This window comes from Sinocyclocheilus rhinocerous, unplaced genomic scaffold (genome assembly GCF_001515625.1).
Source record: "Sinocyclocheilus rhinocerous isolate Xijiao unplaced genomic scaffold, SAMN03320098_v1.1 scaffold681, whole genome shotgun sequence".
Taxonomy (NCBI): Eukaryota; Metazoa; Chordata; class Actinopteri; order Cypriniformes; family Cyprinidae; genus Sinocyclocheilus; species Sinocyclocheilus rhinocerous.
In genome coordinates, this window is record NW_015641029.1 from 1,691,006 (window position 1) to 1,718,369 (window position 27,364).

Below are 27,364 nucleotides of genomic sequence, written 5' to 3' on the forward strand. Positions count from 1 at the left end.
GTTGTTGCTAGGAGGAGGCACCGCAGAGAACAGAGAGCGCGTGGTAGAAGGGTAGACACGTATTAATTTATTTGGAATGCCAGAAGAACACATTATATATACATGTTTGTCAGTTTACATAGTGCTGGGCGGTATACCGGTTCATACCGAATACTGGTGTTTATTTTTGTGATGCATGTTGATTTTATCAGACGATGCCGCGATTATAAATGAGAGCGACTCCTGGTTAACATGTATTAAAAGGGGTCGTGTTTAGTCACTATTTAGTGTGGTATTTTTTGACAATATTCACTCATCATGACAGTAAAATAGGGCATTCTAAGTCAATATACTGCAGTGTTTCCTCTCTCAATCAGTAGAAAATATGGTTAACACCCGGTCATGCAATGAAAAAAAAATACCGTCATGTACCGTGAAACCGGTATAATTTCGAAAAATACCGTGATATAAATTATCACGATATAAAAATGCTTATTTGCAACTACGCTAATTTGCGCTGCGCTTGGTATATTGCGTTGTTCATTGCGTTATGTAAATGAGATGTTGTGTCTGTGTTTTGTGCATTGTCAGTAAATCACCCGCAGAAATTTCCACACCAATCGGCGCTGTTTTGGAATTGCGCTCTCGTGATAATTTGCCCTGTTTGGCGCATTGAATGTTTTTTTTTCTACCCACCAATAGAGTACTATTATATGTATAAAACTGAGGAGAAAAATACTGTAAATAGCTGTCAATTTAATAAAATAATTGTAATTAATCACATAATTTTTTACATTTTAGTTTGAATTTTTATGTATTACATATATAATTGATTTTATTTTATTGTATAATTTTTTCCCTTTGTTTTTTTTCTTTTTTTAATGTTTCCATGGGTCCCCTTGCGACCCCTTTGGGTTCCTCAGACCCCACTTTGAAGACTTTCTTTGAAGAGATATGTCAGTCTCACCACAGTAAAGAAACCTTATAGTAGCCTATATTAAAGACTGGCAAGCACAGGAGACTTTCCGTTTCATGCGAAGACCTTTGTGAGTGTGATGTCATGGTGTTGGGTTTATGGAAAAAGAAAACTTCCTGTATATCTCTGTTTTCAACAACTGACCGTGAGTGTGGTTTTTGTAAGTGTGTGTTTGTGTGTGTGAGTGCACATGGTTTGGCTTTGGGTCCATAAGATCGGTTGACATGAACTTCCTGAGGAAGGGACCTGATTTGTCATGTGAGGGCGTTTGTGAGTGGCACATAGAGAAGTCATAAATCATCCTCTGATAATGTATTACACTGCTGTGCTGATTCAGTTGCATTCAGCCTTTCTGAATGTGTCCTGTTTGTATGCCCTCTTTCTTTTTTATTGTTTTTCTTGGGCTTTTTGCCTTAATTACAATCATATAGCAATGTTAATGGCCTATACTATTTTGTCTAAATTAATGAGAAATAAAACACTAATACCCAAAATCAGTCATTTTAAATGCTACAAGTGAATTTAGGCATCACACAAATGACGTTTAAACAGTGGTATTATTTGTTTTTAAAGATATACTTTAAGTCGTTAGATGATGGCAGAGGTAATCTAAATGTAAAAATCAAGAATATTCTTGCTGAATAACAGTATTAATTTCTTTAAAAAAATCTTGCAGGCCCCAATCTCTTTAGTGTGTATATTAACTTTAACAAAAAAAAAAGAAAAACAACCTCTCTAACATCAGCCACTAACTAACATGGTAACTAATACATGTAAGCCTGGACCACAAAACCAGTCATAAGTAGCACGAGTATATTTTGTAGCAATAGCCAACAATACATTGTATGGGTCAAAATTATCAATTTTATATATTATTTTCTTTTATGCCAAAAATCAGGATATTAAATATGATGCGATTTCAATTTTTCCTTTCTCTTTGGAGTGTTACAAGGTCTTGGTGCATAAAGAAGATCTGTAAAGTTGCAAAGACTAAAGTCTAAAATCCAAAGAGATATTCTTTATAAAAGTTAAGAGTCAGCCACACCTACCTAAAACGGCTCGTTCTAACACGCCCCAGACGCAAAATTTATGGGAGGAGAGGATTAAAATGAATCACGCAATGCAATTTACTAACGTTTGCACTCGTCAAATCACTGGTATTTGCGCCATTATTTAACTCCCCAAAAAAGCACGTCTTAAACTATTTTGCGCTTGAAATGGCTCCAATTGTTGTTGCTAGGAGGAGGCACCGCAGAGAACAGAGAGCGCGTGGTAGAAGGGCATTCTTCTTTTTAGCAATATCATATGACCCCTTTAAGTAAAGATCATGTTCCATGAAGATATTTTGTAAATTTCCTTCAGTGAATATATCAAAACTTAATTTTTGATTACTAATATGCATTGTTAAGAACTTCATTTGGACAACTTTAAAGGCGATTTTCTCAATATTTAGATTTTTTTTGCACCCTCAGATTCCAGATTTTCAAATAGCTCTATCTCAGCCAAATATCATCCTATCCTAACAAACCATACATCAAAGGAAAGCTTATTTATTCAACTTTCAGATGATGTATGACGACCCTTATGACTAGTTTTGTGGTCCTTGATCACATATTATGCATAGAAACAGTTCTGTTAATCACCAACAACAAGTCATGATTATTGGGCAATTAGTGAGGCCTGACCAAATATATCTGAAAATCACTAGTCTGAGGTTTAGTTACAGGTCTGTTATGTGCTCTTTCCTAGGTACGGTAATAGCACTGGGCTGTATAAAGTTCGTGTGGGTGATTATCACTCTCTGGTTCCTGAGGAGTATGAAGAAGAGTACGCCGTGGAGAAGATCGTCCTTCACCCGCGCTACCGTGCTGACAGCAATGACTACGACCTGGCACTGGTGCGTGTGTCTGGTCACAGAGCTCAGAGGGGTGTCACGGGCGACTGCGTCACACTGAGCCGCTTCGTGCTGCCCGCCTGCCTGCCAATGCGGAGAGAGAAAGTGCCAAAGGGCATTGCCAACTGCTACATCACAGGCTGGGGAGACACAGGTTGGAAATGCCATGAAACACACACATACACATTCATGCATTCACACACTCTCCACACAAGAAATGCAGATCTGATTCAGACACAATTATAAAAGACTGCTGTACAGCCTCAAGCTGTCATTCTTGAAATGAAGGGTGCTTTGAGCACAATCAGAGCAAGAGCTGAGGCTGTGTGAGTAAAATGGAGGTGCTTTTGGCTCTACTGAATAGCACAGGCTGGCAGGCATAAGATGTGATCAGACAGTGTGAAAGCAGAACTGACAGCGATAATCACACACTGAAAGATATCAGAATCTTTGTTCTGTGTTCTGTCTGAAACAATCACTCTCTCACTGTGTCACTCTCATACACAGACAGGCAAATAGGAAATACCAGTTAAAGTTTTTGGTAAAATGGTGTGATGACATTTTCAATTTAATTATTTAACAGATGCTTTTTCCTGAAAGATGTACAAATGAAGAAAAGCACAAGAAAATTCAGCAGTACTGAATTTTAAAAGTAAACAAAAAGTAGTACAAAAGCAGAAGTGTAAAGGAAAACAAATGAATGGGGAGTGCCCTTATTTGTGACCCTGGACCACAAAACCAGTCATAAGTAGCACGGGTATATTTGTAACAATAGCCAAAAATACACTGTATGGGTCAAAATGATAGATTTTTCTTTTATGCCAAAAATCATTAGGATACTAAGTAAAGATCATGTTCCATGAAGATATTTTGTAAATTTCCTACTGTATATATATCAAAACTTAATTTTTGATTAGTAATATGCATTGCTAAGAACTTCATTTGGACAACTTTAAAGGCGATTTTCTCAATATTTTGATTTTTTTGCACCCTCAGATTCCAGATTTTCAAATAGTTGTATCTCGGCCAAATATTGTCCTATCCTAACAAACCATACATTAATAGAAAGCTATTCTTGTATAGCTATGTATAAATCTCAATTTTAAAAAATTGACCCTTATGACTGGTTTTGTGGTCCTGGGTCACATTTTTGATTGTAAGTGCTCACCATGAAGTACACTTTAGCATACTTTTAAATAGGGCACTAATTACTGAAATAATATCCTTTGAAAGAATATACTTAAAGTAATTGCGAACTGCGTGTCCATGCTTTTGGACACTAGTCCAGTTGTTAATGTTAATTTCAATTAAATGAAAATGTATTATAATTTAAATTTATATTAATACAGTTAGCTGAAATTTAGAGAGTTTTTTGATAGACTCAAGTACATCTTTAAAATTATATACAATGTTATAATTGCTTCTGATTAAGTGGTTAAAGTGTACTGACAAGCATTTATGGTAAAATAAAATATATTTTAAATAATGTAATTTACATTGCATTACTGCAACTAGTATGTTATGTATTTAAGTATATATTTGTTACATATTTGTAATGATGTAATTTAGTGTATTTAAAATACATTAACTTTAAATATTGAATAAGATTTGAAGTATGCTAAAATTGCACATTCAATAAAATTTTAAACAGTTGAAATTGCACTTTTTTCCCCCACGAGGATATAGACTCACTTAAAGGAATAGTTTGACTTAAAATGCATTTATATTTCTGTAATTATTTACATGCTGTTCCAAACTTGTGTGCTTTTCTTTATTCTGTGCCACACAAGAAGATATTTTGAAAATTGTTTCAACTGCTGTTGTCCATAAAATGAAAAAACACATGATTTTCATGTTTGAGTGAACTATTAATTTAAGACCATAGGTGTGTTCTTGTACACGGCTCATCCATTAAAAAATTTTGAATCTGAATTTTGTAATAAAATGTTTTTTTTTTCTCTGCCAAAACATAATGTAACTAAGGACAACTATAGCGGATGTTCTTATAAAGTTGTTTAGAGGGCAAAGTTCAGTGTTTTGAATGGAAAACCACTTGCTTCACTTGAATGTGAACAACACACATCTGTATTTAGGCAGGAAGTATGGACATTTTTAAACAATTAAACATTTGTCAGCATTTGTAGGAAACTGCTTAATACACAAAATATTTTTTGTTTGCTGAAAGTAGTCAATTTTATCTGTAAAACATCTGTTTTTCTGCAACAATTAGGCATCATCTATCTCAGAAATTTAGTAATTATTTGTATGGTTGGCCGTATTTGCAAACAAGGTTATGTATTTGCTTAAGGATATTTGTAAACACTGGTTTATGTATGAGCACATGGCGTGAGTGCCATTTTAACATGTTCACAATCACAAAAGAGTGTTTATTAGTGTTCTGTGGAATTATGAGGCTGTGATGTCATTTGTAAATTTTTCCAACTAAATGTCCGGTGAGAGAGAGATAATAAAAAATATTAGCAGCTTGCATCAGTTACATATACAGTATCACATAATATATTTTGGTAACACTTTATTTTAAGGTGTCCTAGTTACACGTTACATGTACTTAATATTATAATAACACTTAATCACGCACAATTACATGCAAGTAACCCTAATCCTAACCCTAACCATATAGTAAGTACATGTAGTTAATATTACTCAGTACTTAAATGTATAATTACACTGTAACAACCTTAAAATAGAGTGTAACCTATATTTTTACAAAAAATTTTATTGGCGGATTTTTACATTATTATTATTATTATTTAAATAGGAGTAGAACACTTTAGCATACTTTTTAAGATCTTATTATGAAACTAATATACTTTAAAAGAATGTACTCAAGTGTGGCACTTATCTGCATAAGTAATTGCACTTAAAGAAAATTGTATAAAAGTTTACATTTATATTAAATGTAATTAGCTAAACTTCTTTTTAGCTAACATACTTCTTTATCACAAGGATATACACACACAGAAGATACCTACGGCCACATCTCTCCAGCTGTCTGGTCTCATCAAAAAGGACATACATGACAGTAGTAACATCCATACAGAGCTGTAATCAGAGAACATGAGGAAATCATCAAGGAACTACACAGGGTGTAATTATGATGTCAGTTTTAAGCAGCTACAGATTATAATGTGACATGTTGATAGTGGGGTTTAATTCTAATGGTCACGTTGTGTTGTAAATCACCTGTGTCTTCTCTCAGTACATGTAGTTAATATTACTCAGTACTTAAATGTATAATTACACTGTAACAACCTTAAAATAGAGTGTAACCTATATTTTTACAAAAAATTTTATTGGCGGATTTTTACATTATTATTATTATTATTTAAATAGGAGTAGAACACTTTAGCATACTTTTTAAGATCTTATTATGAAACTAATATACTTTAAAAGAATGTACTCAAGTGTGGCACTTATCTGCATAAGTAATTGCACTTAAAGAAAATTGTATAAAAGTTTACATTTATATTAAATGTAATTAGCTAAACTTCTTTTTAGCTAACATACTTCTTTATCACAAGGATATACACACACAGAAGATACCTACGGCCACATCTCTCCAGCTGTCTGGTCTCATCAAAAAGGACATACATGACAGTAGTAACATCCATACAGAGCTGTAATCAGAGAACATGAGGAAATCATCAAGGAACTACACAGGGTGTAATTATGATGTCAGTTTTAAGCAGCTACAGATTATAATGTGACATGTTGATAGTGGGGTTTAATTCTAATGGTCACGTTGTGTTGTAAATCACCTGTGTCTTCTCTCAGTCAGTGGACTTCAGTATTCTTAACAGTCTTCTAAAATGTGATGAATGAAGTGTGTGATGACACTGAAAGAAAAGCGACTACATGCTCCATTGCATATGTGAACAGTTAAGTCTGATCACTTCCAGACTTCAAGTAAAACCTGTTGGATTTTTTTCTTTTCTCAGGTCGTGCATATTCAAAAACTCTCCAGCAGGCCTCGATTTCTGTGTTGAGCAAGCGTCAATGCGAGCAGCGCTATTCTGACCAGTTCACCAGTCGCATGCTGTGCGCCGGCTCCTCCTACGACGACCACCGCGTGGACAGTTGCCGTGGAGATAGCGGCGGTCCGCTGGTGTGTGAGAGGCCGAGTGGAAGTTGGGTTGTATATGGGGTCACATCATGGGGTCACGCGTGTCGACTGCAAGACGCACCTGGCGTCTACACCAAAGTCTCTGCCTTCGTGCCCTGGATTAAGAAGGTCATTGGCAAGTAGGGCCCAGAAAAATCAACCAATAACAGACAGTCTGACTGTGTGGGCAGAAAAATTAAGCACACTTTTACTTTAGAGTAAGAAGCTTTAGAGCTAAATATGTTTTAGATTACATAGATAATAGTTTCATAACACTAGTTGAAATCAGCTACAAATAAGTCTTAATGGTCAGAGAGAATTATGTAGAGCCTGGCTTTAAATACAGTATAGTCATCACAAAATTTTAACTTTGCTGTAAAATTACAGTGAAAAACAGTAAAAACATCTAAACATTCTTAAAATAAATGAGTTTAGAGTTAAGTCTTGTTTTCAGAGAATATATGTTGAACAATTAGGCATAAAGCTTTAAAATGTGTGAGGTTTATGCTTGAAACAACACAAAGTTATGAGTTTTTTTGCTTCAGTAACTTTATCTTGTTTTAACAATGGTTAGATATTTTTACTGGAAAACACACTCACTCACACACACACACACACACACACACACAGGCCCATTATAGCGATGTGTGGATTGGTTTTAAATTGACAGGTTAAATTATTGCAGGTTTTCTTTGTTTTTTGTTTTTTTTTAATAATGAAAGCACTTCTAGTTTGAAGAGACCACAATGGTGAGTGTGGAGTTATGAATACAATAATGAAAGCATATCTGTGTGACTATGTACTTTATGCCATTAAGAGACAGAAACTATTTGAGCCTGTAAAATGGGACGAGTAATGTTCCAGTTTGATACTGAAGAACGTTCCAATGGCTTGAAATCACCTCAAGCTTTAATGCTGAAATGAGAAGATTCTGGATTTCCTGCTAAGAAATGTATGGTAATTCTAAACTCCTGGGATATGGTTACCATGCCATTGCTAAGTAACTGACCACATCACCTCATCCACACATTAAATGACATCATAATGCTCCACAGGAACCATGACATCATTTATTATAGCACAGATGTTCATGATGATAACTGGACTGAGGTTTTCTGTATCTCAACATCAGGACAAAAAGCACATATATTTGCTTATATGGGAATTATGTGCAATGCAAAACTGTTTATACCTCGTTTTAGTTTTGTGACAATGCATTTAATTTCAGCATAATTAACTTGTGTTTTTTTTCTGTGATTTATGTCTATATTACACATCTATGAGTATGATTTATGAAAGTAGTCTTTATACAGACTACACCCCCTTTTTTTCCCCCTTTTTTTTTTAAACAACTGGTCTGTGTATATAAAAAAGCTGACCAACCACAAACTCTTATTTTGCACAAACTAAGGTGTTGCAGTTTAGACTTTTGTAAATTTGTTTTTCTAATGCATCATTCAGTCATATTGTAATCTAATGTTAATTAACTGTACTATGAAAACTGTAAAAAGTGTTCATTTGTTCACACATGGTCAATAATTCTGTGTTTAGTATTGCCCTTACATATGTTTAAATATTTCTGAACATGGCATGGTGCTTTTATTATTGCCTAAACGTTGTATGTCAAGTCATGTAGCCTAGTATGTGACGCTATTCATAAGGGCTGTAATGTCATTAACAGCAAAACAAATTATGGTAAATAATATTTAGAGGAACTTAAAATCACAAAAGGCTATATACAGTTGTCGTGCAACTTCAGTTGGAGCATTAAACATTTCACAATTGGTATACAATTTGTCGTTGGAATAAAGTAGTAGGCTATACTGTTTCTTAAATCGGAAGATTTGATTAGAGAAAATTCAAGAGGAAAAACAGTATGCTTGTGTGAATGCACGTCTATATTTTGTATTTGAGGAAGTTTCTGACACAATGGTTAGCTTTAGATGTTCTGAGTACACAGGCAAGTCCAGCTAGCTTTGTTTTGTTCGCACAGTGGCCCGTGTGTACAGACCTGACAGTGCAATGTTAGTGTCGTCTTTTCAGAAAGCCTTTTGTTTACATAGGTCCATTGTGTGTATATGTGTGTTGACACTGCATTTTAAATACACTCCTCCTTTGAGCTCATCTCTATGGAGACGAGTTTATTGTATCATGGCAAAGACCTAAAAGAATTTTCAGAAATGCATGTAAGATTGTTTATTTGTATTCATTCACTACTTCCTGAAGCAGAAAACATTATATGATCTACTTAAAATAAATCTGCGTAAAAAATGCGTTAGTTTTGCCACAAGCACAAAGTAAGTAAATATAATATTTACAGTAAGTAAATATAATATTGGATCCATGAGAATAACTGCAGTCTTCATCGAGTGAAAAATCAAATCCTGACGGCTCACTGAGAGAGGGAGAGATGTTTTACAGTGATTGAGATTGAGCGCAGCGTTACAGCGCCATCTTGAGGATATTGTTGAATTCAATAGCTTATTTATGGACAAGCTTTTCATTAGGATCATAGACTATGACAGAAATCAGTGATCATTTACTTCAGTTACTTTATGATAATGTATCTAATATAAGATGAAACTGTATAATTAAGGGAGATTGTAACTGCCCCTCACAAAAAAGTAGTGATGTCGTATCAATACCATGGTACAAAGCAGGATCTGAGAAACAGACATTCAACCAAACGATGACAGTATCATAACAGAAACAGACAAGTTCCATATTAAAACTGAACACCAAAACAAGATTCAATGTACAACAATTAGGATGAATTAAAATTAAAAGTTTGTAGGCATAATGCAAATGGGTTTTTGCGTAATTTTAATTAATTAAAAAAAAACTTATTCTAATTGGACTTTTTATGATTTAATTAATTGTTAGCTTTTAATTAAACTCACAACCCCCCTGCAGTTAATTTACAACCCCCAATTTAGGAAACCTAGCTGTAATGTAATGTTAAAGCACATGTTGTTAATTATAACAAATGGAATATATTTTCTTACTCTTATTCTTTTATATCAATATGGTACAAGATTATCTTATTTAAATCAATGTGACAAACAAGCTAGGTCAAAAGTTATCGAAAAGTAATCTAAAAGTTGTCTGATTATATTACCTAAAATGTGTAATGTAATGGATTATGTTACTAACTACAATTTTTGTCATGTAATTTGGAATCAGTAGCCTAATGGACTACAATTTGTAAGTAGGCCTAATCTATACCCAGCTCTGAGTGTAGACAACTTCATTGATTATAACGGAAATTTGTGCAGCATTTAGTGGCTATAAAGAGAGTATATCATATTCATAATAGAATATGAATAATTAATGAAGTAGGTCTGTTCAAGTTTTGGGTGCTGTTTTGTGGGTGCTTTTAGTAGTCATTTATAAATGTAATTACAGTACAATTTCCATTTTGTGTAGGCCTACTTTATGCATTAATGCATTAAATATGAATTTTTTGTTGGTAAAAGGTGTGTTACTCTCCTCTATAGTTCCTGTGAGCTAAATGCTGCTGAATACCAGCAGTTCCGTAGTTGATTAAAATTTTCATTTTAGGAATTTGATGACTGGTACCCGGTTCCATGCGTAATTCCGTAAAACGATTTTCTCTAAGTAAAAGTGAAACTCAAGTTTCAAAGTTGAAATTTTGAAAAACTGTACTTAAGGTCAGCGAAGAAATATTTGTAGCCTACTTCGTTTTTATCCTCCTCTGCCCTCAGACACAAAAACCTGTGTGTTCATTTGTACAGAGCGCACATGATCCATCTTAGAGGTACAGAGAGACTCATACAGCTATCTGCCTGTATAAAGTACGAATATTTTTATATGACACTGAGAATAATTTGTAAAATCAGATCTAGATCTTAAAGGCACAATATGTAATTTTCGCCGCTAGAGGGCGCGTATTCAAAATAAACAAAGAAGCAAAGGCGTAGTTTGATGACACCGTGACTGAGTGTGGAATCATGGGAGTTGTGGTCTTCATCCCCACAGCCGATGCAATCCGACGGGACTCGGGTACGTTTGAAAGTTCTGTTATAATGCTACTCTATGTGGTCTTCACCAGTCTATTAAAACGCATAACATTTTAAAGAGTCTTTGGTGTTTTCATGTTTTCTACAAAACGGCAGGTGACACAATGACACTATGGACACTGGATTTAAACATTCTTCGAAACATTTGGGATAATGTAAGTACACAAGGCAGCAAAAAATATATAACACTGTTCTAGTGGTTTTAGGATATTTTAATAAAAAAATCTTACATATTGTGCCTTTAACACATCGATTCATTACTTGTAAATGTATTGAAATAAGCCCATTTTAATGTCATTACGGCCTGTGACCACTAGAGGGAGGTATTTCATTAAAATAATCCCTACACAGCCAAGCAATAAGGTTTTATAGAATTTAGAAACCTTAATAGCGTGTGATCCCTTCTTCATACTGTGCTTAATAAAGTAAATATAAGATAATATCCGTGTTTTGTAACTTCTACTTCCACTCTGTCCATTCATTAGGTAGGTATATCAAATAGAGACAGAACTTTGCAAGAAATGTTTTACGGAAACATGAATCTCTCCAGTGTTTATTGAATATATATAGTTATTTACATATTTCTCAAAGCACTTTCTCACCTTATTGAGGCAAATTGTTTTCAAAAATAAAAGTCACATTTCAAATTCATCAGCCAACCAGTTGCAGTCCAGTGGGCGGGGCTAAGGCTACCTGGCTACAGACCTATGCCTAGACACACTCACACAAGGGCTTATGTATTTACCCTTACACACACACACACACACAGACACACACTGAAATCATTTCCACTCTTCAGGCCATTGTGTCTAGAACAACAGTAACTGGGACGTGGATTGAGACATTGACATCACAATGACATCACTCCATTAACCGGTTTAAAGCTCTTTATTTCTCCATAATGATTCTTAACATTCTGCATCTTCACTTTGATTGGCTGATAGATTGATTGACTGATATATTTGCAAGAGTGAGGTTATGAACAGTGGTTGTGCAGTTCTAAATCTCCCTCGATGAAGACATATAAAATCTAAAGCCGTACCTTTATATCCAGTGACTGATGGGGGAAAGTATAGGAGGAAGTCTGAGGACATTTTCATTTTTCAGTTACAGTCTTTATGCAGTCTTTGTTTAGCTGCATCTGAAGTTCAAGGGTCACAGTTACATCACCGTACCTCACTGAAAAAAAAAACTGACCTTTTGCAACAAAATGTATTGTGTGTCATGTTGCCATGGACACACAATACTGCTTTGTTTGGATTTCCAGAGGCACCAATGATTGGTGAGTTGAATTTCTGACCTTTGCTCTGCAAGCTTGCAGGTAGGTGGCATTGAGTACCGTTCAAGAGTCTAGTTTCCATTGAGGGCTGAATCTGGATCTTTGACCCAGGGGAGCGGTGGTTTGGTTAGGGCTACCTGACCTTCTGTAGTTCCTCTCTGAGCCAGGCCGGTAGCGGCTGACCCAGTCTGTGCAGCAGCTTAGATAATTCAATGTTCTGATCCCTGTAGAATCTGGAGAGAAGTGCTCGTGACTAGAAAAGGAAAGAGTAAAAAGAACACATTTTTTACTGTGCAGAACAGCTACAGACTTTTGTATAGAATATAGGGGTGAAATGGGACACATTTTCAATTTCGGTACGGGTCTTTTGGTTTGGCATGCACCTGTACCGAACTTAATTTGAAACTCCTTTTCCCCCTAGCAACTTTCACAAAGGACTGGATATTGTTGGTTCAGCTAGCAAGGGCTGGACAGTATATAGATTTGGTAAGGTATCAATTATTTTCAAGAAAGATGGGTCAATAGCATTTACATCAATATACTCTGATGTTGCGAGTGAAAAATAACAGAGGACACAGACTGAACTGCTTCAGGAAAAGCACACAGTCCAAGTTGTCCTAAACAAGACGTGCTTAAAGCAAGTGCTTCAAACTAACTCCAAAGCATACAGTTTAAATCTTCTTGACCTCATGTCAGATGCATGATATGTAATGCTTTTCTAAAGGTGTTTTCCTCAGCACATAGCTTGCGTCTTATGGTTGTATTCTTATGTGTAAATGTTAGGAAGTAATGTGAGTATTTCCATTTTGCATAAAGATTGGCCTGTGTCTGTTAAAGTTGTTAAAAAAGAGTGCAATAATTCAGGCTAAAAAACACATTTTGACCAAAAAATTTTGCATCTAAAAATGGAAGCACTTTAGACATCTGTTTAGTAAACCACTGTTTAATAAAACAGGAAAAACAAAGGAACTTTGTTGTTTTTCACTGTACCAAAAACATACCAAACTATGACTTAGTACATACTAAACCATCATTTTCGTGTACCATTACACCCCTAATAGTATATGTACAATGTTATTAAAGGGATAGGTCAGCAAAAAAAAACAACAACAACAAAAAAACATTCTGTCATCATTTATTCATCCTCATCCCATTTCAAACCTGTATGAATTTCTTCCTCTGTGGAACACAAAAGAAGATGTTTTGGGAAATGTTTTTTTGGCCATACAGTGTTGTTTTGAACTCCACTGACTTTTACAGTGTGGACAAAAACAGTTGAAACATTCTTCAAAATATCTTCATTTGTGTTCATACACTCTCAGAAAAAAGGTACAAAAGCTGTACCTTTAAGGTATAGACCCTTTAGGTACAAACTGGTGTAGCTTTTGAAAAAGTACCTCCCCAGCTTTTGTACGTTTTTTTGTGAGAGTGTAGGTTTGGAATGACACAGTAAATGTAAGATTTCTTTAGGTGAAAAAATAGAAGAAAAATAGAGAAATAAGAAGTGAGAGTCAGAGATGTTCTGTAGGTATCAGTTATTCAGTACATGAGCTACAGACATGTTAGCTGTTGCAAAATTGAACAGTCAGAGGTCAGAATGAGTTCTCTCTCTCTCTCTGTGACCCATATTACTCAATGATGGCAAACCTCTATAATGCAGCTGTAATCATTAAAGATTAAAGCCTCCATTTTGCTCAGAGTTTACTGTTGTTAGGTGGTACCTCAGAGTCCATGGGTGGGTATTTGCGGCCCTTGCTCTTCCCCAAACATTTAGTCCTGCCCCCTTCCAACAGCTGACACCAAAAGCCCTTCTGAGGATCAAACCTGTGAACAAAGAGAGAACTATTTACAATCTAAAAGACTTCTTTCCTCAAAAACATCTTTCCAATTTGCAAATTCATTGTAATATATAACCTACTGTATATACTGTGTCCATCAATCTATATTAAGTCTCTCGAAACCTTTTTGATTTCTACACTCAGCAATGGAGGAAATCTGGAAAACTCCAGAACACACACACACACACACACACACGTGTGTGAGTGTGTGTGTGTGTGTTAGTGTTCATTCTTTGGCAAAGCAGTAAGCAGAGGGTACTTTGAAACAGGAACTATGACACATTTGTGACACAATGTATTTTTTTGTTTTGTTTTACTCTCTCACTGTCTTCTTTTTTTTTTTTGGTCTCTCAATCCTATTTCTTCTCCCTGCTCTACAGTTTTCTCCGATATTCTGTTTAGTCTCAGTCCCAGAAAATACAGAGAGAATAAAGAACAAAAAGAGCCTTTTTTCTAACTCTGGGCACTTTTATATCCCCAGGGTGATTTATTTTAAAACCAAGATTTTTTTTTTTTTTTACTTTATGAGTGTCATATTAAAATTGTCTTGAAAACTTTTTACTATGCTCTATTTTTTTTTTTTAGCAAGGTAAAAACATGTTATTTAAATGCCTTGGTTGCACCCTTAAAATATTATTGCTATTTCATAAGGGATAATCCAATTAAAAAATGAATATGTTAGTGTACAATAATTTATATTCATTTAAAAGTTTTATAAAGTCTTATCAAAAAATTATATTTAATCATCTGTAATTTTGTCAAATTATGCATTCGAAGCTGATTTGGGAACATTCAGATCCCACACTGCTCAGTAAATGTAGATAGATTCTTTATTTATAAATCAAAGCCAGACAGAATGGTTAACAAACATCATTTGGATTCTTTGTGTGATACAATCAACAAGCACCAGCTGAGGACTGCAGGCCAGTGGCTAAAATTGTTTTACTATTGAATTACTGCAAATTTGTATTTTCTTTATTGCAAGTGAAGCCACAAAAAGAAGTGATAGTAACTGAAACTGACAGAAAACAAGAAAAAGTAGAAACCGGCATGATGAGAGAGAGAGAGAGAGAGAGAGAAAGAGAAGAGATGTGTGGAGAGATGAAGTGAGAAAGACTCAAACAGAGGGAGGTTATTAATAAAAGCCAAAGATTGATGGAGCTGTCTGCAGTAGAGAACACATGCAGAGACTCACAGAACGTTCAAACGAGAAACGAGAGAGAGAGAGAGAGAGAGAGAGAGAGAGAGAGAGAGAGAGACACTGAAATAGACTACATCTGACACAGGTAATACTGAGTTCAATGTTTTGGCCTCTTATATCAATGGCTGTAGAATGAAAAATGTGACACAACCATTGCTTCATTTCAAAATACCATGATTTCTTTCTTCTTTTTTGCCACAATGCATTTTAGGTCGTTTAGGACCCACTAAAAATATTTTATATTTATTAATTTTTTATTAATCATAGTGTGCATTATTTTAAAGAAAATATTTATTTTTTATTATTAAAAATAATTACAATTATTTAATAATTTTCTAATTAATTTTAATTTAGATAATTTTCTGTCCCAAAGTTGAGATGAGCGAATGTCATTTTCACTTGATTGAATTTCCTGAAATATATTTAATGTATTACAGTACAATATGATTAATACATATGGTCCAAAACAACATTTTGTCACATTTGCCAAAGATGAGTGAAAAATAGGAGAAAAAGTACCTGCCACAAACATTTCTCACTGGCCATGTATTATTTAAAAATATATATTTTTTATTTTTTGGTATGTTCAGCAATTTTTATAACCATGAATTTCACATTTTTAATAAAAATGTTTTTTTTTTGTGGTTTCATGTGAGGAATATTCCACGTGTGTTGCCACATGGTGTTCTGGAGGGAAAAAAACACTTCTGGTATCAGATAAACTTCTCTGGTAAAAGTTGTTACAAGTCATGAGTTGTGACAGATGTTTTCTTTTTGGCAATCTGTATGAAATTGATTTGAGTCACAAGTTATAACAGCAAGAGTCAGTTCAAACATGACTGAACATGCTGAGTGTTCAGTTTGAAATATTAATTAATAGAAGGCGTGGCCTCATTCTCAGACAGGTGGTTTTTCAGCCATTAAGAAGCATTGTTTGACAATGAACCACACGGCAAATTGTTGTCTTGCACACAAGCAAATTGTAAGAATGTACATGACACTTTAAGAGCAATCTAACACAGAGAGAAAGTGTCAGATGCCTAACGAGCTGTTTTTAATTGGAGAGGCCAGATGAAGTTAATCTTCTTGCTCTCATGCTGTGTTAATGGCTACAGCCAGATTATCACGATTAATCTCATTCAGGCTCTGTACAGATTATACAGGCTGATTCTCAAACACATGGGACCAGGGACAGCATGGATGACAGGCTCGCTCCTGTATCATGTCTCTGGATGAGCCTGTGTCCATCTGTGTGTGTGTGTGTGTGTGTGTGTGTGTGTGTGTTTGTGTGTGTGGTCTCGTTTGTGTATCCAAGTACGGACCAAATGTTTCCTCAGTGATGGTAAAACCTAAAAAAACTACCATCTCTGGACCTACAGTCAAACCAGAAATTATTCAGACACCAGACATAATTTTTTATATTTTTTACTAGTGGGTGCAGGACACTATAGTTCATAAATGTAAGTGAGGATAGCAAAATAAAGTGAACTGTGACATATTATACCCAAAAATTCTTCATACAGTGGACTACCAGTAAAATTTGGGATCAAAAACTATTCAGACACTTTGACCTGACCATGTTTTGCTTACGTGTTTTTTCTTTAATTGCTAATGCAAATTTTTTACATCACAGACTGAACAAAATCAAGCATTGCTTGGAAATCGGTTGACCTAAATTGGTATTATCTAATTGTGTACTTAAATTTAACAGCTGAATAATTTTTGGTTGATTGTAATCCATTACATACCTTTCTATAAAAGTTATCTGACATTATCAGGATCAATTTGTTCTGCCACATTTTAATGAAATGTTGAAGGTGTCTGAATAAATTTTGGTTTGACTGTACATCACACAGCTGCATTCGAGAAACGTATTATTTGTAGAGCTGTCAAAGTTAATGCATGCAATTTATTAAATACGTTTGGTGCTTAACATTTATTGAATTTGATATTATAACTGATATCATAATTAAGATTACATCCATAAAGTGTGGGATAAGTTATTTTATCATTGAATTATTGGACATTATAGAATAACTGCAATTATGCAAATTTGGGAGGTGCCCACTTGATATAAAATGTTCATGTGTGTGTGACCCTTACGTGAGTGCCTGGGAGTAGTTGTAATAGGGAGTGACACCCAGAAATTTCTGAAGCTCGTCCATCACTTTAGCTGGGTCATTCCTCAGCTGCTGTCCATCAATAATCATCAGCTACAGGAAAAGAGAGAGAGAGACAGACAGGAAGTACACGATTCAGAAAATGTACTGTAAAAATACTGAAATCAGCAAGAGTTGATCCAGATTGGTTACCTGGTTTGGAGGGTAGTATGTGAGCCATCTCTCCAGGTGTGTGGCATAGAGTCCAGGTACGAGACAGCGGTTCTGGAGAGAGCGCAGCTCAGGTGGAGCGAGCTGGTCTGCTGAAATAACCTCGTAGAAACTGAACTGCAATGCTGCAGGGTCTTCATGAGCCCTCTGATGCTGCCAGTGAAATTAAAACTATTTTACAAACCAAAACCAACTGCACAGTGATTGAAATATTATTATAAATGATTATAAAACAAGCTCAACTCCGCATGTATTATTTGTTATGTAGCCATGTAATAAGCAAGATAATGTACAGGGCTGCAATTGTATTTAATCTGGAATAATATTCTTTTAATACATTAGATATTAAATGTTAGATTATCTTTTCATGTTCTTGTGGTGTGCGGTAGCAGCTTCATGCTGTGCCCTCCTGTGCATGCTGTTGATGAGATTTCTGCCTCACACAAACTTGCGTTTACACCCAGTGATGTTCTCACTCACACTTACACATATTCAATCTCTCCACAGTATCACACATGAACATGTGCGCGCTTGCTTCCTACGGAAATCCACCAAGCACACCGACACGCATACACAAAATACATTTGTGATTTCATGTATTTAAGCTGTGTATATATTACTTTGCACTAAAACAGTGAAAATGTGTAGTAAAGGTGTAAGAAAATATCAAACACACTGCCCTCTATAGGTCAGAAAGAGTAATGTGTATCTGTACAGTTATTTTTTGAACTCCCTTCAGATGCTAAATTGATTTTTTTTCTTCTTTTTTTTGGCTGGATGAATTTGTACTGCCTTTTTATTTAAAATTCAAACTAGCCAGCTCTCCTAAAGTCAAGTCTCCTAAAGTAAACATGCACATTACTTTCTGATTTAGCTTCATATTTTTGAATATTATTATGAAAATAACACATTTATAAAAACACAAATATAACAATATGAATATAAGACATGAGTGTGTTTTTTTGTTCCTTTATAGAATAATAAATGCCTCTTGTTTATTTTTTGGCATTTATTAAGCTGCATTTGAGTAATTCTGCACAGCATATTCATTCTCATTCTCATATACCGGTTACATTAAAGTTTTATGTATTCTGATGTATTTGTTTGATAGCTTGACTTTTCACAGCTGCCACTGCAGCAGCTTTGCAAAGCAATCAGAATTATCTTTGTCTGGATATGTATGATATAAATGACTACTCCACTCAAAATAGCTATTTTCTATTTTAATCTTTTATTCATACAGTATACTAGCAAGCTGATTTGGTGCTCATGTAAAATTTGCAAGTATATTTTTCTTAAAAAATAAAATAAAATTGAAGAGTAGTGTACATAATCAAAATATGAATTAATCCTAATTAATATTGGAAAACTCTTGTGCATGTCAACATCGTCAAAGGCATTAACCCTTTTTTTTTTTTTTTTTTTTTTGCTGTACAGCAGTCTCTTTCAGCCATCCACACAACTCTGAATGGGCAATTCTACTAGTCTTTGCTTTGTGATTGGTATGTGTCATACCTGGTACCAGCTGTATGCCCTATCTGAAGGGTTGACCAGCAGAGTAAGGATTTTGGCTTTAGGCAAGAGAGCAGCGGCTCGTTTGGGCGTTTCCTCAGAAGGAAAGTAATTTGCGCTCTTCTCAAACAGGAAATCTGTGCTGACATTAGAGGGTACAGGAAAGAACTCCATGTACCTTTGAGAAGAGAGGTGTATCAAGTTAGAGAAAACTCACACAAAGACAAATGCACACACAAGCATAGGTGTCATTTACAATGGGACATTTTGCCATGGAAGATTCTGTCCTCATCACTTTATGAAAAGTGCTTGCGGCAGGAATATATCTAGGTCAATGACAAATAAGACTATCCAAGATAAAAAAAGGGAAGATCTTTAAAAAATCTAGTTTAACCATCAAGTAAAACATTTCCCTTACACCTTGTGTATGGAGCCCTGCACAACATATTGTGTCCACAAATTAAGAATTTGTTCCTACAACTTATTCATTTGTTCCCTAGTTTTACATAAATCATGGCCATGTTGTACTAATTTGTTCCTCAAGGGAACAAATTAGTAAAGTGTGGCCACATTTCACCTAAAATAAAGGAACAAATTAATTAAATGTGTCCATGAATTAATAAGTCATGGAAGTGAATTTGTAATTCATGGCATGCCATGTGTGTGGCTCTGTACATGTTAGTGTACACTTTTATTATAAAAAAAAAAAAAAAAATCCACATATTTTTCAAAGTAAAATTTTTAAACTATCAAATTATTTTAAGAGATATAAAAAAAAACTTTTTTAAACACCCAGTCATTCTCTCTATGATATCATTTTCTGCATGTGTAGGTAGTACTACTGTATATGATTTAATTTGGTCTATTAAAAATTCTAAATATTAATAATTAATAAACTTCTTGTAATTAGCAGGTTGCCACAAGACATTAAGACTAGACAAACAATTTATAATATAATAATAATTTATCAACTGACCTATAAAACCCTAAAATTGACAGTAGCAGATGAAGAAATTAAATTTTCGCCACAAAAAATATGCTACAAACATATTTAAGCACTTAAATCTGAGAATAACTGCTCCTACAAATGATTGTGTAATAAGAACTTGAGAATAGCAATTCAGGCAGAAAGAGATATTTAAATGATTTTTAAACATTTCAATTTGTAATAATATTGTTTATATTAAACTTATTGACTTGGAAAAGAAATAATACTCCAGATCCGTCTTCCAGATCAATACAATACATAGAGTATTTACCAAAACAGTGGAAGATCATGTTTAATTATTTGGGCTTGACCTACTTAATATTAATGAGCTATGCCTTAACCACTTACGTGATGTCATACCCATTGTACTGTATATTCCTCCAAAAACATTTTAACAAGTGAAACCCACGCACAAATGTGTCTGGTGCACAGGAGCACACTTCACACCCACCAGTCAATGCCTTTGTGGTAGTTGTTGGTGTTGAAAAACTGAACTTCCTCGAATGTTTTCACACTGGGAAAGTTGCTGGAGATGAAGGGATGCATGATCAGGAAGAGGTAGAGCGCTGTCGTGCCTGGTGAGAGAGAGAGAGCGAGAGAAAGAAATAGATGAAGGGAGAAAGGAGGAGGGCAGGAGAGAAAAGAAGAAGGAGGAGAAGTAAATCAACGAGCCCTTCCCCTGCTAATGATGAAATGATATGTGCAGCTGATAGCGCTGAAGAGAAACATTTTAGGCCTGGAGATTCAGCCCACAGACCGAGAAACTAAGAGACATGGGATCAATACACCATTTACCTTATGGATTTTTTTTTCTGTGTGTATTGCGAGTTTGTGATACAGCAGGAAAGAAGATGAGTGCAGAGAGGAGAACTGTTTAACAAGACAGTGTCTTGACACCAATCAAAATCTTACAGCCCCAAAACAGCGCTCTGTCTTTTCCCTTGTTCTACCTCCCCAGCCCTCTGGGGATGTGTCTGTATTGTTCTCCTCTAGAGCTGAATGCCCGTGGTTGCACTTTCATCATTTCCAGCGGCACAAGGTGAGACATGAAGCAGGATCAAGGGGAACAGCGAAGCGAGGCGATACGCACGCACACACACGCGGCTTTGAAGCCCTGCAAAAGGAAAGGCGGAAGAAACATGCTCTTGTAACGGAAGAACAGAATTACCTGTTTTCTGAGGCCCGACCACCATGAACTTGGGCAGCCTGTCGCAGGTCTTCTCTTTGGACCAGATGTCCTTATGCCGTTTATCATCGCATGGGCTCTGAAGAACAACATCGTAAATGAGATCAGGTGTAAAGTTCTATCTAATTAATACAGGATCTGTTAACAGAAGCACGGAGACAGTGGACGAGACAAGGTCTGCAGCTTGACGCCTACAGTATATGGAGATCATCTTCAGATTTCATACGACAGATATTAATAGATATTCTAGAGCCCTATTCAGATGGTATTTGTTTTCAGGACATACAGTATGTGTTTAAAGTCATTTTTACTGCAGACATTTGCGTGTGTCATAAATTTGCATATGATGAGAAATTTATGTAGAAAACAGAACAATACAAAATACTTTTTTAGTTCAATAACTATTATCAGGGCTCCAGACAGTGACCGAATGGTCGCATTTTGAGACCATTTTCTCTGCCGGTGCGACTAATTTTTGTGAGCATTCGCACTGGCGTGACCACCGCGTCATGAGTTGAGTTGGTGGCGCGACCAATGATAAGGTTCCTGCTAGATCTAGTGAGAATCATTCAAATTCTGCACAGAATTCTCTGTTATAAACAGCGCTGACATACGTCAGGAAACCAGAAGCGGTAATGCTAACTGTAACCATGGTGTTGTGGTATAAATAGTCGAATGCATTTACATCATTCATTTCAGGGTTTGTACAACCTTTTGAGAGAGAAATTCAAGCACTTTTCAATGACTTTCAAGCATTTCACACAACTATTTCCAGCACTTTAAAGCTCTAAAATGATCCAGTTTGAATGTTATTTTTAATGGGATGACCAAAATATACTTCGTGGTAAACAAACACTTATGTAAAATTAAAAAAATACATCAAATCACAATTATAACCAGTAGACGGCAGCAGAGGAGCACTTATTGAATTTCTCTATATTTTGAAATGATAAAATCACTATTATAAAATATCATATCATCAAGAAATCAGATTTTGTCTTTTCTTCAATTTGTGGCTAAATCACACAATCACTGAAGTTGGTCAGTTCCATATACTAGAAGAATAATGGTACATTTAATAAGAGTAGAATATAAATTTTCTATATAAAAATTTGATTTTGCACCTGTTACTGTTGTTAATAAAAGTAAATTTTGTATGCATCTTAATTCAAGGTTAATGATTTACTGTCAAATCTGTATAAACAATAAACAAACGAAAAATAATCAAAAAATGAACATGTAATGTTATTAGTAACTGCACATATTAATGCAAATAATGTAATTTTATGATTAAATTATCTATATTTGAATACTCCCACACACCACCCCCAGAGCTACCAAATCTGCTCCTGTCGCCACCATCTGTACAACTTAGTGGAGCTGGTGCCACTGCTCTCAAATGTAAGTCTGGAGCCCTGTATTATGTAAACTGTACTAGCAAAGCTTTAACACCTATATGCTGCATCTTTTCAATATAAAACATAATTGGAGCAACCAAACAAAAATAAGCTAAAATTGTGCAAAACCCCCATAAATTCAAGCGTTGTCCCTGTGAGAAGTTGTAAAGTGCATCTTTTCATTTTCTGGTGGCTTTTCATTGGTCAACATTCACTTGAGACACATGGAGTGCTTGATGTACAACAGTTACAAGGCCTACAGGTCACAGAGAGTGGGCTTTTTATGTCAGTTTGCACAGAATTGCTTTTACCTGTGATAATTTCGAGGACATTTTATGTAAGGTAAAAGAGGCTGTAATTTTAAAAGTAATCATAAAATAAGCCTCAAATTATTGAGTTGCATCCATAGAAATAAAATAAAATAAATAGGTTGGGAACTGTTTTTAACTGTTTTGAAAAGTAGTGACTTATGTTCACCATGAATGCATTTATTTCATATTGATTAAATGTTAATGAAAATAGTTTGAGGATATGGTTCACAAGACTGACCTGCCATAGCGGGTGTCTCTGTTCTGGGAAGAGTGTGAAGTACTTGTGTGCGAGCTGCAGGGGAGGAAGTGTGTGCAGCCTCAGGTTGGTCCAGCATTTCAGGAAGTTAGCCAGATTAGTGAACGTATACAAACCCAAGCGGTCGTTCCCATAGTTGGAAAGATGAGTCATAAATATACTGATCTACAGAGAGGAAGAAAAAGAGAAATTGAGTTTTCATTTGTTCATCTTCAGAAAACAGCAGCCTCTGCTATTATAACATTTCCGCTAATATACTGAAATATGTGAATGTGATGACCTTAGTTGTAACACCCCAGTGTTTCCTGTAGGTAGCAGTATTGTGCATATTAATGTTCAGGTTTTAAACCTTTGCTCTTCCATTATACTAACACCTTTTCTCATAAAAGCTTTAGACGGGAGAGAAATAACCCACATTTGTCCATAAACGTGCGTTAGTTGCATTTGTGCATGATTTCATTTGTCAAAATGCATCGTAAATGGCCCAGCAGATGTTGAAGTGATGTTGATCATTTGGTTTGGTGGCAGTCTTTGATAAAGGCTAAATGTCGCTTAGCAACCCTATACACTGCACTGGGGTGTGCTGATTTCCTGCGTCTGGCCCTTTATGGGGCGGTTCAGAGCACCCCTGGGGCACATTCAATTACAGCAGGCCGATCAGCGGTCTTTCATATGAGGTAAACCCAGCGGATGCGTCCACTTCATGTGGAGTGGAGCTGTAATTCTGATGTAATCCACTAGAGTAAGGTCACTCGCGGACAGTGTCTGTGGAGATTAGGATCAATACAATTAACAAGGGTCTGCGGAGAGAAGAGAAAAGATGAGAGGAGTGAGGAGGGAAAGACAGGAGAAAAAAGAAGAGCGACAAAGTTTTATTGGGTCTCTATGCTTGACTGGTTTAGTAGGTTGCATTGCGAGAGGAGAGGAGAGGAGAGGGAATATGTGGCCTAGTTTAAAACAGACAATCCCGGTAATGCCAGGCAGGGCTGACGCTAAAATTCTCCTGACCCAGGACAAAGTTTTTATGGGTGGGCCCACACTCGTCCAGGTGCAATGAGTAGTGCTATGAGATAGGGGCCCTTAGGGGCCTCCCCTCGTCACAGGGTCCGGGACAGCATTCCCAGATGTCCCTCCTCAATGACTCCTTGAAGCTAGGCATCCTTCACTTTTACAATAAAATCTCATATAAACCTTAAAGATAGACTAATAATTGATTTATATATTTTTTACTTTTAAATCTGCTCTTTTATATCAGATTCTCTCATATCGGCCTATAAAGAATGGTACCCAATAATGCCATAAAACATTGTGAATTAAACAATAGTGCTCACAAGCAAAACAATGCTGCATAATGCCATTAATAATAACAATAATAATGTATACGCTACCGTTCAAAAGTCTGGGGTTAGTAAGATTTTTTTTAAAGAAATGAATAATTTTACTAAGAAATTATGCATTAAATTGATCAAAAGGGACAATAAGGATCTTTATATTCAACATGAAATCCTGAATTTTTTTTATCACAGTTTCCACAAAAATATTCAGCACAACTGCTTTCAACACTAAAAAATAAGATAAGATAAAAATAATGTTAAAGGCAGAGTAAGTGATTTCTGGTAGCCAATGTTGATATTTGAAATCACCAAAACAAACACAACAAACACTTGCCCCTATTTTGATAGTCGGCCCGAATCAGTTTTCTAAAGCGTTTTTGAATCACATACCCTGCCTTTAATAAAGGAAAACAATAAGAAATGTTTATTCAGCACCCTATCATCATATTAGAATGATTTCTGAAGGATCATATGGCACTGAAGACTGGAGAAATTATGCTGAAAATTCAGCTTTGCCATCACAGAAATAAATTAAATTTTAAAATATATTGAAATAGACAATTATTGTAAATTGTAATAATATTTCACAATATTACTGTATTTTTGATAAAAAAAACAATGCAACCTTGGTGAGCATAAGAGAAAATATTATCATCCCCAATCATTTGAATGGTAATGAATACAGTACATAATAATAATAATAATAATAATAACAACAGATAGCAAAACAACTACATAAAAGTAAAGTGCAATATGAAATGAAATAATGTAAACAATTATTATTACCATATTATTATATACTATATATAAAGATATTATGTCTTTATCTTTGCAATGATAATTTTCTTTTTATTTAGTCAAAAAGGAGAAATAGAAATGAAAAAATGGTTCTGTATTTTTATTACAAGCAGAAAATCAATATTAGTAATGGTTGTTAAAGGGATAGTTCAAAGGATAGGCTTACGTCACTTCCTGTTTGTTGCTGCCGTGTGTTTTGAGTTTGAGCTCCGTCAAGTTAATTCTGATGAGAGCCTCCAATTACCACTGCTCACCTTTCATTGTGACTATGAGCATTACAGGCTAGCGTTTCAGAAAGGTTACTTAAATTGGAATGTGAAGTTCACACAAGGGGCATAATAACTACTAGTTACTGTAACTACAGTTTGCTTGCATCATTTGTTCTTAAAGCAAGACTTAAGCTTTCTGTAATGTGAAGTCACTTAACTGGATGTTTACATTCATTAATCCAACAAACATCTTGTTGTAACTGATGTTTCAAACTTCTTTTGTCTTACGTTGACAGTCAGTGGCAGCAAAATTACATTTCCATAGTGTTTAAAAAGAAGAACAGGAAATACAATGCATAAATTATTAATAAATTTAAATCAACTTCATCTAAAATTAATAAGTGGCAATAAGTAATAAAAACTAACAAAATGTAAAAAAATAGTATATTTATATATGTATATAACAAATATGAAACAACTCTAAAATTAGTAAGTGGCAATAAATTAAAAAAATTAAAAATCAAATAAACAATATTTTTTACATTTCTTTAATTTATCTATTAATTTATTACTATCACATATTATTAATAATTATATTATTATATTATATAATTATAATATTTTAATATAACTCTTATTATATTGATAATTTTATTCCTAACGTTACTTCTGGGATAATTACTTTATATTTGGGATTACGTTTCAGTTAAAGCCAGATTCATACTATACAATTCTGGTAATGATTTTATCTGTCTGTGGCAAATTTTGATCCACCAACGGCTGGTTAATTGCCTGCAATAAATATAAGTTTAATGGTGCAACACACAAATACTCAGTAACCAGGCTAAGTTGTAACATACAGCTTGTGCCCTTGGACAATCAAACTAACAAACAAACACAAACCCAGACACAGCGTAAGAGCAGGAAAAGTCATACTTTTCTCCATTCCTCTATAGGCAACAATCAATTTGACTAGAAAAACTACAATTCTTATTCTATAAGTTGCTGGTTCGAGTCCATCTCAATATTAATTAACCAGCTTTAATGTTGTATCATACTGCAGTTCCCCTTCAGGAACTCGAGCTGCGTCGGAAACGCCCCCAGCGTGACCATGGTCTGAATCACATATGAAATCAGTCCAATAGATGGGCGAGACGTCATGGGCGGGTGACATTGAGACCAGGAAGCTATAAAAGCACGTGCGGTGGAACCGGCGTCAGCTTTTTGTCATTCAGCAAGCGCTTTGTGTGTGTCAGTCGCTATCTGTTTGTGAGTCTTATTTAGTGTTGTTTGTCCACTTATAAGCTCCATTATGCCAAGCTTCAGCAAAAAGAAGCATTTGGGCAAGAGCAGACAGCATTCAGGCTGTGTATTCCTCCCTGCACGCGCTATATTTCGGGTGGGGACACACACAGTTTGTGTGTTGTCTGCTTGGGAGCGAAGCACGCAGAGTCAGCTCTCGAGGGAGGTTGATATGGAGGGCGTCGATGAGCTCGCCAGTTGCACAAGCATCAGTTACACAAGCATATTATGCTTAATATTATAATGAGCAGCTTTACTGTGGAGCGGAGCTCGCGCAGTCAGTTCTCTGGAAAAAGAGAGGGGCTGATTGTGCTTTACCCGCGCACAAGGAGCACAAGGATGGAGCGGAGCTTGTGCAGTCAGCTCTCGGAAATAAGGGGCTGATTGTGCTTCTCCCCGCTCTCCCCGCTG

The 27,364-nt window shown here is 35.4% G+C and overlaps 2 protein-coding genes across 2 annotated transcripts in view; one reads left to right on the forward strand and one right to left on the reverse strand.

Annotated features, from left to right (window-relative positions):
* LOC107754187 (neurotrypsin-like) overlaps window positions 1-7,206 on the forward strand; it is a 34,823-nt gene extending 27,617 nt beyond the window's left edge. The window contains 2 exon segments of the mRNA XM_016570548.1: window positions 2,705-3,003; window positions 6,809-7,206. Coding sequence (XP_016426034.1) covers window positions 2,705-3,003; window positions 6,809-7,116 — 607 coding nt within the window. The 3' untranslated portion in view covers window positions 7,117-7,206.
* A 4,448-nt stretch (window positions 7,207-11,654) lies between these two features.
* The window catches only part of LOC107754165 (bifunctional heparan sulfate N-deacetylase/N-sulfotransferase 4-like), a gene marked incomplete at its 5' end in the record, with an annotated part of 40,417 nt that continues 24,707 nt past the window's right edge, over window positions 11,655-27,364 (reverse strand). The window contains 8 exon segments of the mRNA XM_016570529.1: window positions 11,655-12,544; window positions 14,013-14,115; window positions 17,434-17,543; window positions 17,643-17,813; window positions 19,176-19,350; window positions 20,612-20,735; window positions 21,329-21,425; window positions 23,293-23,475. Coding sequence (XP_016426015.1) covers window positions 12,425-12,544; window positions 14,013-14,115; window positions 17,434-17,543; window positions 17,643-17,813; window positions 19,176-19,350; window positions 20,612-20,735; window positions 21,329-21,425; window positions 23,293-23,475 — 1,083 coding nt within the window.